General features: G+C 45.6%; 1 protein-coding gene across 1 annotated transcript in view; it reads left to right on the forward strand.

Moving 5' to 3' along the window:
- The window catches only part of SPO11 (SPO11 initiator of meiotic double strand breaks), an 898,758-nt gene that overhangs the window by 190,224 nt on the left and 694,743 nt on the right, over positions 1 to 13,791 (forward strand). Inside the window, exon 4 of the mRNA XM_085614575.1 lies at positions 2,882 to 2,970. Coding sequence (XP_085470701.1) covers positions 2,882 to 2,970 — 89 coding nt within the window. The remainder of the gene's footprint in view (positions 1 to 2,881; positions 2,971 to 13,791) is intronic.

Raw genomic sequence — 13,791 nt, forward strand, 5'->3', positions numbered from 1 at the left:
AGATACTCCGTCGCCATTGCGATGCAGTATCCTTACCGCCAACATTTAAATCAGGCCCCATATCCTGGACCATTTTATAACAAAGAGATAAATGATGCTATTCCACGAAGTAACTTATTTTGTAAGTCACGTGCATTTTTAATTAATTTCCTCTCGTAGTACTCCAGCTGTTTCCTTGTGCAAAATAAATCAGAAGAGTGGCGTACCTTATTGGATCCAAGACAGTATAGAAGTAAATCATCTGGATGGTCACTCGACAGAAGGTGCTGCAGCAGTCCCAGAATGAGAAGTAGTTACCCCTCATCGCTGGATTATCAAGACACACATTTCTCCATTCCCACACACCCCAAGAACCACAGAAACCTGCAAGTAGCCGGTTCTTCGACCTCATGCCAGCACCTGAGATATTCACAAAATATATGGCCACTGAGGTAGCATTCCTAAATAGACAACGACACCGTGTCTTTCTTTACTTAGATGACAAGTCAAATGTAAAGATTTCCACTCGGCCAAATCATCAACAGAATCGCACCAGCACCTTTTTTGCTCCCTAGACTTCGCCTTAAAATAAACAAAGTCTTATCCAAATACTCTCAATATTTTTAGGGCTGTCAAAGACACAACAATGGAAAATTATTTGACATCAATCAAAAGAATTCAGAAGCCATGAACATTTGCAATTCATGTACAGGAACTGAAGAAGGGCTCAGTCCTCACTTACAATTAACTTATTTCATGATGTCCTCATGCATTTCGTGGATGATGCACTTCCGGTTGAATATGTGTCCTTTGTAGGAAGAAATGAATGCGCAGTGGCTGCAGATGTTCAGCTTTTGTGTAGACCGTGTGCAGGTCACTAATATAATTAAACAGTTGCTGACATGGTAGAAAGCAAAGTACAATACAGGTACAACCTTGTATTTGCAACGTCGCCCGGTACACTTTGTAATGACAACCTATGCATTACTGGAGGGATAGGGCATCCAATTACTGGACTTGGAGGCAAGAGGAAGTTGTTCAAAAAGAGAATGTCTGCTCCACATCAATATTCTCAATTTCAAGGCCGTCAGGAGGGGGTTACAGTCATTCCTCACACGGCTTATCACCTCTTCAGTGCTCCTGAGGACAGACAATGTTTGTAATGTTTTATAAAACGAGGAGTCACAAGTCAACAATATTCTAGGAGGTGTCACAACAATTTCAGATCTGTCCCGAAAAGTTACTGCATTTCACTGACTACAGAATATTTTCCTGAAATCAACAACGCACGGGGGAACACACCCGACAGAAAGCAAAATGTCAGGCACAAGTAAACGTTGATATTCCGGAAATTGGGTCTACCGACATGAATATATTCGGTGCACCACAGAACAAAAAATGCGCATACTTTACAGACAGTAGTTTCTGGGATCAAAAGGTGGCGAAATGCCGCTGCCCGCATCCCACGCAGGGGGACATCAGCAGGGCAGCTCTCTAGTGGCCACCCGTCGGAGCCTCCCCCCCCCTGTTCCACCTCTCTCGAGAGGCCGCGCCTTGGGGAGGGGAGGCCCCAATGGGCATCGCTGGGGGAGGTGGGCCGCTGGCTGGGCGGGGCCAGGCCCCTATTTAGGCCTCCCCCACTCGTAGATCGCCCTCTGCTTCCTGCGTACACTCCTGGCCGCGCAAGATCCCACCCTTTCCGCTTACCCTGCGCGGCGTAGGCAGCGCGCAACTGGAATGTTATAATGTTTTTTCTTGCGTTGCAGGCGGAGTTACAGGGCGATCTGGAGGCAGAAGCGTACAGTAAGGGTACCTCTGCGACAGGCGGTACAGTAAGGGTACCCCTGTCCGGCACAGTAAGGGTGCCCGAGCCAAGGTCCGTGAGCCGAAGGAGGTTCTGGGAAGACCGCGACGGCGCCCCGTTAGTCCTTCGGGCGGTTGGGGGGCCTGACCAACCGGGGGTGTGCCATAACACGCTCCGCCCCCGTTAAAAGGGGCGGGAGTATTAGACAGATCACGTGATCCAAAGGAGGATCTGAAAAGAATGTGCCGCACTGCCGGGCATCGACCCACCGTGCGTGCTGGCTCGCAAGGCGGGCGGAGCAGCGAGGGGCTGCTTGCCCTGGATCGCCCGTAAGATAACCCACTCTATCGTCATACTTATGTTGTATGAAATAAACCTGCAGCAGTTCTTCACCCATAACTAATGTGTCAGTGTAATCATTGGGTGATGTCTGTGCATACGTGTTGAGTGGAGCGGATGACGGTGTGGTCACTATGTTCATTCTTATAGTCCAAGGCGTTTGCATACACTTTTGCTTTGCTTCCCCCTCCCCCTCGCCCACAAGAGATCAGCATGATCAAGAGGGAGCCTTACAAACAGATTCACCTCCCCGCTCTGAGGCATTTTTCTCTTTTCATGCTTAAGGTATCAATGAATAGAAGTATGGTGGTCTATAGTGGCAGTGGAGCTCAGTTTTCTCTCACCTTTGGGTCTTTCCAAATGCGGGGTTTTAGTTAGTTAAACACAACAGTGTTGAGTGTATTTCTAAGGAAAACTGACTGTACTGCTAGTGTATAATCAATATAGGAGTCCCACCTGGACATAGGGGATTGATTCAAGCATGTGATTCCATGAAAGAAATCAGCGCTGGAGGACTATGGTTCCAGGTAACTAACTTTTCTTCTTATTCCTTTGCTTTTCTACCAGACCCTAAATTATCAATTTAACACCATGTGCAAAGTAATTACCACTAGATTTATTAGCCTAAGTTAAATTTAGTTGCCTTGTTTCTGAATGAGAGCGCAGCAGTTTTCCAGGAAGGGCTTTATTATCTTTAGTTTACTAATAATTCCTCTATTCTGTGTAAAGAATCCAGCCATGAACGTGTTTGTATTCCAGGTTTACAGATTCCCTGGGTCTTCACATGATCCCTTGTTGCACTACCAGAAGAGTAAGAAGTGATTGTCCGAAGTCAGCACATAGATTTGGTAAGATGAATGAATAATAACATTTGTATGATGCTCCGATTTAATTAGATTACTTGTCGGTGCTCGCCATCTGACTTAACTGAACCAGAAGATGTACAACAAAGAAGGCTTTTAGGTGTCTCCCGCAGAATACAAGGGTGGAAATCATCATGAGGGTGAACAAAAATACAAATAATTTCTAGGCGATAGTTGTCTGAATTGAGAATTGTCACCCTCTTAGCGGAAAGTCTAAAGAAGTTACTGGAGAAAAGCAGCCGGTTAACTGAGCCGGGCCATCTCCTGTGCAGTGTTTTGTTTCTCTCCTAGATGTCAGGGCTAATCGACCACTTAGGCACTTTGGCATTTCTCCGAAGAGCTGCAGGCTAGGTGATTGGTTAAAGGACTGGATGGGCTGTCCCAGCCAGCAATGAAACTGCTCTCTATCCTGTTCTACCCACAATTCATTGCCACTACCTGCATCAGGTAGATGAGCTTGCTAGCTTCTCCGCCTCTGATCACAATCTTTTTACTAACTGCATTTTCTGGCAGACTTGGAAACCAAGCAACCTGTAAAAGGGTGCAACAGTGCATCTATGTGCGCATGCGACTGGAGTGTTTAATCCATGGATGAAAAGGGTGGTTTGATGTGACTAGATGGGGAGATTTCCCATCTGGAGTGAGTTAAAAATTACTGTGAATTTAGAAGGAAGGGCAGACTTCTGTCAATCTCTACAGCCGTGTACTAAGCAGCATGCACTAAGGCGAGTCTTGAATAGACACTTCCTACTGTTACAAAGTCCAGCAGTTCCTGATACTGGTTGCAGTCTATGCCTCTTTGACTGGGATTGAGGAAAGATGAAGGAGTGTAGGAAGTTTGGCTAGTCTGCATATTGTACTTGCACTGAAATGAGTCTTTAAATAACATGGTATTTTGGTTTCTGGCTTGATAAACAAGCTGTAAATTCCTTTGCACTATTGATGTAGGAACACTTATGGTGCCCGCTTACTTGGACAATGTGGATTCTTACATGATTGTCGATGACTCTATGCAAGTCATGGTATCGGGGTTGCTTGCCCTGCAGTAATGCTTTCCATACATAGGCCTTTCCGTTTTTAGCATGTTATTGGTGCTAATCCTACCTGGGTAATGTCAATTCCAACATGCGTCCAACATTGTAGTTTCTGGAAGAGGTGGTGTTTTCCATGACATGCGATAGCAATATGTAGTTTCCTTACATGTACGATGTATACACTGGTATCAAAGCAGTGTCCAGCTGGCATATTTAGAATCTTATTATGAGCAGCCCACGAGCTTTTGAAGCAACCTTAACTGGCATGGGAACAGTAATAAGCGTTATGCCGTGACAGTTCTAAAAACTATCGGAATTTATATGTGCATTAGCATTTATTTAGTGAGTGCATTGGATCAGGTAAGCAGTATTGCTATTGGGGCCCAGAAATAGTTACAGGTGCAGGTATATTTAATTGGCTCTTCAAAAATGACTTTTTATCCAAGATATTTGATGCATTGTGCTGTTAAATACACTGTTTGAGCCAATTTGTTTAACAGAAATGTTCTATGTGGAAGACCCTTTGCCCTCTAAACCTCTTTGGAGACATTCAGGTGTACTTACTTTCAGACTTGCATATACAACATTGCATTTGAGCTCTGATGTAAACAAGGACTGCCACACTGAACCTATTTTTTTGTACATACTAGTGACATTACTGAAGTGAGTTTTGACCGCGCTCGTAGTTGAAGGCGTCAAGGTCTTGTCTTTGATCATATGAAACATTACTGGCTTAGGGGCAGCTCCTACGCTAAGGAGGAGGAGCATCGCCCTACTGAGTTCAAAGGAAAAATAAGATGAAAATAACGCAACGTTAATAAAGTTACGTTATTATCATTTTATTTTTTGTATGGAGCCCGAGCCAGGTTAGGGCGGGGCAGGGCTAGGCTGTCGTCACAGGGAGGAGGAGTGGTTGCTCCACCATAAGTGCTCATGACAGTTTGGCTAGCCATCTTGAGGTGGCCAAACAGTTATGCACACTTAGCATGTTCTCCATCTGGCTGTATTGCAAGGCCAGGTAGAGAACATGCACAGGCTACCACTCCCTGTCTGAGCGTTGAACCAGGGCGCTCAGAACAGGAGTGGCTAGGGGAGTCTGGGAGCATGTGTTCTTCCTGCTTCCTGGTGACTACAGAAGAGGACGGAGGAGAGGCAGTGTCCGGCAGGTGAGCTTTACTTTTCTCTATTTTTTATTTTTTTGTAATTTCCCCCACACCACCACTACATTTTCCTAGCGGTCGCTCCTGACTGGTTTACCAATGAAAAAAGCTTTTGAGTACAAAGTTATTTTAGGCTCTTTCATTGAGTTATTCTAATACAATTTAGTTTTAGATAGATTGAGCTGCAGACAGCCAGGTTTCCATTTGGTTCTGAAAGTCAAAGTCTAGATGAGACACTTTTGGTTTGCACCCAACTTTCTGACAAAGTTCTCTAGCTGCAGATTCCACATCTTTCCAATACTGTCCAGGAGTCTGACTGGATCCTGAAACTCTTCAGCAGTACCTCTGCACGCTAGTAGGTAGTGCCATCCAGTTTTGCACCAATGCCATTCCTCTCTTGAAGTGGCTTCATGATGCTGCGCACAAAGACAGTTGAGGTGCTGCTTCTTCCACGTGCAAAGCCTCCCCCACAGGGAAGACAGCATACCCTGCATTCATTTTTCATCATGGACTGAAATATTGATTATGACGCGGGTGATGTGTTTGCTCAGCCCTTCAAAGACGTCAATTGGTATGATGATCTGCAGGAGGCAAAAACCAAAGGAAATGATGGACGGAGTGTTGAACATTGCAAGCACTCACCCCCAGTCAACTGATCTGGGTTTAATCCATCACCGTTCTTTAGCCCACTCTGCCACCCCAGTTCAGACATGGCCATATGCAAATCAGTCTGACCCTGTGCCTCATGGGAACAGTCCAGCCCGAACTGCCAAGCCATGTCTTCCCTGGACCGGAAACAAGCTTCCTAGGACCGGTTTCTGGCATTTCAGCCGTCTTCAGCCAGGCTTGCTTGAATCCAGTGGCAAAGTGAGCAAGGGACTCACGTCTGAGCATAACCTGCCAACTTATGGCGAACAAAGCAAAAACCAAAGGAAATGATGGACGGAGTGTTGAACATTGCAAGCACTCACCCCCAGTCAACTGATCTGGGTTTAATCCATCACCGTTCTTTAGCCCACTCTGCCACCCCAGTTCAGACATGGCCATATGCAAATGAGTCTGACCCTGTGCCTCATGGGAACAGTTCAGCCCGAACTGCCAAGCCATGTCTTCCCTGGACCGGAAACAAGCTTCCTAGGACCGGTTTCTGGCATTTCAGCCGTCTTCAGCCAGGCTTGCTTGAATCCAGTGGCAAAGTGAGCAAGGGACTCACGTCTGAGCATAACCTGCCAACTTATGGCGAACAAAGCAAAAACCAAAGGAAGGCTATTGGTCTCAATACCTCCCTTGAAATGTGCCTTTTCTTACACCCAGTACCAGCCACAGAGCAATCTGCTTCCTACCCAACGGTAATTCGTAGGGTGACCGAAGTACTTTACCTTCAGCTCTCCACCTTGGAGGTGAAGATTAACATATTGACCTTGCTCTGGTCAACCCTCAATCTTAAAATTACGCAACGCAATCACCCATTTTTATCTCAACACCTCTCCCCCGAAAGCTTGGTGGTACAAATGTTCACAAGGGAAACTAACCCCAACATGTTCCCTACTGCTCCCTCTGATAGAGAGTCAAAACGTGTTGAAACCTTTGACAGGCGAGTATTTTCAGCCACCAGCTTGGCACTCAGGTCAGTGAATGCAAGCTGCCTTCTGGGGCACTAGTCCCATGCCCTTTGGGACTTGGTGGATTTAGTCCTCCCAGATATCCCTCCAACATTAATGACCTCTCCTTGCCCAGGCTATCAAGATGCTGCTAAATTCACGATTCGCTGTGGCTTGGACACCACCCAATCCATTGTGCAGGCCATCAGCACCAGTATTGCTATTCACATCCGCACCTGGCTGAGGTCCACCAGTTTTTCAAGCAGTGATTCCTCATGGACATATCGTTCGAAGGTCAGGGGTGCCAGTCTTTCCCTACCTCAACAACGGGCTGTTGAAGGCGGGTTTGTCCCATGCAATAATCAACTACCTCCAGACTACGGCGAACGCCTGTCATCACTGGGGTTCTCTATCAACATGCCAAAGTCATACCTGACTCCTTCTCAGACTCTTCTCTTTATATGAGCCATTCTAGATATGGTTCGGTTCATGCCTTTTCCCAAGAAAAGAGAGTACAGGACATTCAGACTATGATCTCGATCTTTCTGCTTCGGTCCTGGATTTCAGTAAGTTCGACTCTGAGGCTGCTGGCAGGGATGGCTTCCTGCATCCTGCTGGTCGAGCACGCCAGGTGACATTTGCAGGCTCTGCAGTGGGACCTAAAGTCTCAGTGGGACAACATCAAGGGGACCTCTCTGACCACGTTCAGATTTTGAAGAAGACTGATCTGCAGTGATGGTTGCTGGACTGTGATTGGGTCAGTGCAGACCACTCTCCTTTCCCCACCCAGGGCTGACAGCAGTGACCATTGCGCCACTTCTGGGTTGGGGTAGGCCTCTGGGAGAGGTTGAGATCAGAAGCCTCTGGTATTCAGCGGAGCCCCAGCTCAATTTCAATCTTCTGGAGCTGAGGGCCATGTGCTTAACGTTGAAAGCATTCCCTCCATCCATCAAGGGGAGGCTGGTGCAAGTGCTTAAGGACAACACCATCAATATGTGGCACTGCTACAGACAGGGCACGTTGGGGTAAAGGACCCTGTGCTAGGTGACCTTGCACCTCTGTAACTGGCAGGACCACCAAGGAATTTTGCTTGTGGTGAACCACCTGGCAGGATCATTGAATGCCAGGGTGGATGAGCTCAGCCATCTGTGCCTAGTGGATCATGAGGTCAGTTATACCTGAAGGTGGCACAGGCTCCCTTCCTTGAATGGGGAAAACTTTAGCTTGGTCTGTTCACACCACAGAGAACGTGCAATTTCAGCACTTCTGCATGTTGGAATTTCCAAGGTGTCTCTCATGCAGGGGGTGCTTTCCTCCTCAATTGCAACACATGACTTCTGTATGCCTTTCCGCCAATACCACTCCTGTCTTGAGTTCTCAAGAAGATGAATGTTGAGACCCAAGTCTTGCGGAATCTTCCATCTCCACTGACTGCGCCCGCGCGGCGTGGAGTGAGGACCTGGGCGCCGATCTCTCTCAGGAGGTCTGGCTATACTGCTGCAATCAGACGAAACGTTTATCCCCAAATTACCGCCTGCGCCTCATACATTTTAAATATCTGCATAGACTATACCGCTCCCCCGCTCAGCTGCAAAAAATGGGCCTCATCCCCAACGAAAGATGTTTGCGATGCTCCGCTCCTGCGGCAGACTTCTCCCACCTCGCCTGGCTGTGCTCCAAGGTCTCTGCATACTGGCGCGATGTGTGCATCGCCATCACTGAGATCACCTCCACGCCTGTCACGCTGGACCCACTGCTTTGTCTCTTACGCTTTGTGAAATTCTGCCCAGATGCTACTCGCCGGCTGACTGCGATGCTGCTCGTTCTCGCACGGCGCAGGGTCTCTATGTGCTGGGGTCGAAGGTCCGTGCCCAGGGTTAGCCCTTGGCTTGAGGAAGCTTCGCGTTGTCAGACTTCTGTCCGAATTCTGGGACCTGGTGACGGCCACCTGCCGCCCGATTAATATTTGGGGTCCCCTTGTCTCTTATCTCCAGTGCCATAACGCCCTGCCCTCTGCGACCTCTCCCGCGCTCCCCGCCGGCACTCGGCCCGCGGCGGCTGCCAGCGTTGGCTCGTGAGGCGCGGCCTCCCCATCCACACACTCTACAGGTTCCTTGCGCACTCTCTCATTAGCATTGGGCCTTTCCCGGGTGCTTCCCTCCACTCTCCCTGTTTCACCTCAGTACTTCTCTTTCTTTGTAATGTAATGGGCTACTCATATACGATGGTTCATATAATGTATGTAACAGATGTGGTTCTCCTCTTTGATTGCGGACATGCCGCCTGCATATATTGTAACTCGAAGTGCAATTTTTTCTCAATAAAGGTTTTTGGAGAAAAAAAAAGATGTTGAGACCCAAGTCATCCTAGTGGCCCTGGACTGTCAGGTTACCCCTTAAGGAGGTCCTACTGTTGCAGAAGCAGGGCAGGATTCTGCACCCGGTCCTTCCTAATCTCCACCTTCATGCACAAAGATTGAGTGGCGACAGCTGAGCACCTTTGTCTTTCCCCCAGAGGTGGTTGATGTCATCTTGGCAGTCAGGCGTCCCTCGACTAACACTGTATAGGCCTGTAAATTTGTGGCTTGTGCGTTACTTGGCAGATTGACCTACTTCACGTCAAGGTATCTGGCGGTGTAATGTCTGTTTTGTCTCTAGCCCAGCAACGCCTTGCCCTGGGTACAGTTAAAGGGTACCTTTTGGTCCCTTTGGCTTTTTTGCGGTTGCCAGTTCAGCCCTCTTTGTTCAAATGTCCTGTCGGTATGAGATTTTTGAAAGGGTTACAACATGTGTTTCCTCCCTCTCTCTTTGTCATGCCACAGTTTAATCTTAACTTGGTCCTCACCTTTCCAATATGCACTTGATGTAAGCTGCTTCAATGCTGTCCCTTGCGGCTCTGTCCCCTCCAGACACTGTTCCTTATCGCCACAACCTCAGCTCGACATGTGAGTGAGCTTCAGGCCCCCTGTGTCAACCCATCGGACACCACCTTCTTCCCAGACAAACTGGTTCTGCTGATACAGGCATCCTTTCTGCCAAAAGTTGTAATGTGGTTCCACGTTGGTCAAACCATCACCTTGCCAATTTTCTAAGGAGGAGAAGTGGATCCATCACTCCTTTGCTTAGTCCCCATGAGAGCACTGAGCTTCTATATAGATCTTAGCAAAGACGACTAGCTCTTTGTGGGGTTCGCTGGAATGAAAAAAGGCAAAAAAAAAGGCAAGGTTTCGCAGAAGAGAACATCATCTGCATTATCATCTGCTACTGACAGGCTAAAAGGCTGCTAACAATGTGTTAGTACGAGGAATCCCTGTCCTGGACATTTGCCAGGCTGCTACATGGGCATCCCTCCGTATGCTCACGAACCACGATTGTCTGGACAGTCAGGTCTGCTGAGAAGGGCCTTTTGTCCATGCACGTCTACAGGACTATCTGGTATGAGTCTATTCATAGTACCTCAAATTAGGTACTGCTTTGGTATCTATCCAAAAGGGGAGGAATCTACAGCTAGAAGTATAATGCTGTTTCCGGTAGAGACTCTATCTAGCCACAGATTCCTCACCGACCCTCCCATCCTTCCTGTTCGTTGATTGGACTCTATCCATTAATAGGATCCCACGTCTAAGATTTTGCACACTGGTCATGACAATTTTCTATTGCGGCTCTGCATCTGGGGGCACGGACGTCTCGAAAGCAACTTGTTGCATCCTGTATTATGTAAGCTTGTCTGTTTTGATATGTAATCTGGGCTCACTGGAATATGGAACACAGTGTCTGCGTGGTACGGTTTGTGTTCCATGTTCCAGGGGTCGACAGTTGGTGTATTACCAGTAGCTTGATGTGCTGTGTCTCTTTTATTCTACATAAAGAAACAATCTTTATAACTACCTTGTTCCCTGGAGTTTGGATTTTACAATTGGCGACGAGTTGTGGAAGGTGTTGCTGCCACTTCATAAACGAGACACAGGTGCGCTGCAGCTTTCATTTGGATCCACGCTGTTTATGGTTATAGAGACGTGGGGAACATCCTCCTTTCATCGCCGTATTCTCTTCGTGCCGTTCCCGAAAATCCGGAGTTTGAAGGTGGTGAAATCCACAAGCGGCTGAATTTTAATCATTTTCCTGGGAAATACAAGTCCTGGATATGTCACAAGGATACGTCATTGCTGCACGAGAAGAGTGACTACGCTGCATTTGGTATCTGGGATACCGTGAGAGACGCTCCATAAACAGAAGCATACAAGTTTACTGTGGGCCCCTCTGATTGGATGCGCGCGCTACAAGATATGAAGTGTTAAAGCCTGCGATTGGCTGCGCGTGACGTAATCACGCTGGCGGCCATCTTGATGTAACACGGAGGTGTAAAAGAGAAGCTTTTTGTCGGAGAGGTTTATTTTGCTCGTTTTTCCTCGTTTCAAGTCTTCGTTCTGAAAAAACAAATATTTACTTATGTGAGGTACTTTGGTGCGTGACTTTAACACTTACTCTACGGGATTATGATGATGAAACTTTATTACTCTTCATTTTCAGTTCTAAGATAGGATAATAATAGCTCCAGTAATTTATTTTCTGTGTGGTATTTATTGTAAAGTGTGACATAATTTTGCAAGAATATACGTTGAGGTTCAATGTAGTATACATTTATAAAGTTGAACCATTATTTCATTTTTGTAAACATGCAATTCGATCCGCCATCTAAGTTTCTACAGGACAAGGGTGAACCACCAATTCTCTGGACAAGATGGAAGGAGGAATTTTTTACCTTTTTAAAGGCCATCGATGGAGAACGCATGTCGGCCGAAAGAAAAAAAAACATTTTTCTTCATTCGTTGGGTTCTGAAGGACAATTAGTTTTCAGAACTCTTCCGCCTGTTAGATCTGGTGGAGATCACAATGTTTATGATGAGGCCATTTTACGTATTGAGGGAAGATTTAAACCTACTACTAGTGTTGCACTTAATAGGTTTAAATTTTATACAAGAGCTCAAGCAGACAGTGAAAGTTTTGATGAGTTTCTCACTGCTCTGCGTGCGTTATCCTTGCACTGTAACTTTGGTCTCATGACGGATGAGGTGATCAGAGATCAGATAATTGTGCATGTTAAGAGTAAAAAGGTTCAAGAACAGTTGTGGATTTTAGGTGACCCTAGCTTGGAAACAGCGATTAGTACGGCTAAAGCTCTTGAACAATCAGATAGATGGATTAAAGCTCTTGATAAAGATACCAAATCTGTCGCTTCAAATGAGGTTAGCGTAGTTAGTCCAAAAGGAGGTCCTTCTTACAAGAATGAAAATAAGTCTAAACAATTTTATTGCTATAGGTGTGGCAATCCGGATCACATAGCTTCATTTCCGCATTGTCCTGCTATAGGTAAGGAGTGTAATAAATGTGGACGTCTTGGGCACTTCTCGAAATTGTGCAAAAATGTATCCAAACCTAAAGTTGATTACAGGAAATTTAATTCAGATTCTTCCAATGTTGGAAGAGGGAAAATTTCTTGTGTTGCATGTGAGAATATGCCTAATGATTGTTCCTTTGGAGGAGTAGAGTCTGGTGTGGTGGTTTCAATTCAGAGTTCCTTTGATTTGTCGGAAGTAGATAAGATTGGTTCGCCAAAGTGCATTGTTGATATTTTGGGAAAAAACGTGGAACTCATGGCAGACTCTGGTTCTCCTTGGACAATTATTACCAAAGAGTATTGTTCAAAGTGTTTAGGAGATCTTGTGGATTTTGGATCTCTATGGGAGCCAGATATTTTGGCTTTCAATTTTGATGGCTCTAAAATTGATTTCATTGGTTACAAAGAAGTACCTATTCAGTTCAAAGGTAATTCCACCATCATTAAATTGTATATTACCCCTAAGGGTGTTAATGTGCTAGGATGGCGTGACCAAGCCAGGCTAGGTATTATGTTAAATCCCAGAGACAAGGAACCAGTTTCGGTACTGGCTCTAGCTGTGTCTACAATTGATTTTTCACAGATGTATCCTCATGTTTTTTCAGATAGGTTAGGGAAGCTCAAAGGTTTCACACACAAGATCAAAATCAAGTTGAGTGCTATTCCTGTGAAACAAAAGCTAAGAGGTGTTCCAATCAACATCAGAGAAGACCTAAGAAACATGTTGGATACCATGATTAAGGATGACATTATTGAGGAAGTGGAGTCCTCGGAATGGGTGTCTCCCATTGTTTTGGCCCTTAAACCGGATAAAAGTATTAGGTTGTGTGTTGATTTAAGAGCTCTTAATACTAACCTAGTTGTGGATTGTCATCCTCTTCCGAATATCAATGAGATGTTATGTATGTTGGATGGAGCATGTGTATTTTCCACTCTTGACCTTCGGTCAGCCTATCATCAAATTGAACTCACAGAGGATTCTAGACATTACACTGCATTCATAACACCACATGGTCTTTTTCAGTTCAAAAGAATGCCTTTTGGCCTGGCTTCGGCCGCTTCTGTTTTCCAGAGAGCTATGTATCACATTTTCAGAGACTTGTCTACTTTTGTGAAATGTTTTCAGGATGATATTTTGATTTTTTCAAAAAATGATGATGAGCATTATCTACATATTAAAGAAGTCTGTTCTAGGTTAAGTGAATATGGGCTAACACTCAAAGCCAGTAAATGCAAATTTTTCTGTAAATCTATGGAATATCTAGGACACACACTTTCTGGGGAAGGTGTGGTACCGAAAAAGGTTTTGGTAGATGCTATCATTAATTCACCAGCTCCTGATAATAAGGATAAATTGTTGTCATTTGCAGGGTTATGTGAATACTATAGTAAGTTTATACGAAATTTTGCAACCAAAATGGAACCTCTCAGAGAATTGATGAGGAAATCGTCTGAGTTTGTATGGACAGACAAACAGGATGCAGCGTTCAAATGTATCAAAGAGGAGATTGTTAATGCTCCTACTTTAAGGTCGTTTTGTGTCAACAAAAGATGCATTATCACTGTTGATGCTAGTCTTTATGGACTAGGAGGGGTTCTTAGCCAATGTGCTGG

The sequence above is a fragment of the Triturus cristatus genome, chromosome 7 (assembly GCF_964204655.1).
Source record: "Triturus cristatus chromosome 7, aTriCri1.1, whole genome shotgun sequence".
Taxonomy (NCBI): Eukaryota; Metazoa; Chordata; class Amphibia; order Caudata; family Salamandridae; genus Triturus; species Triturus cristatus.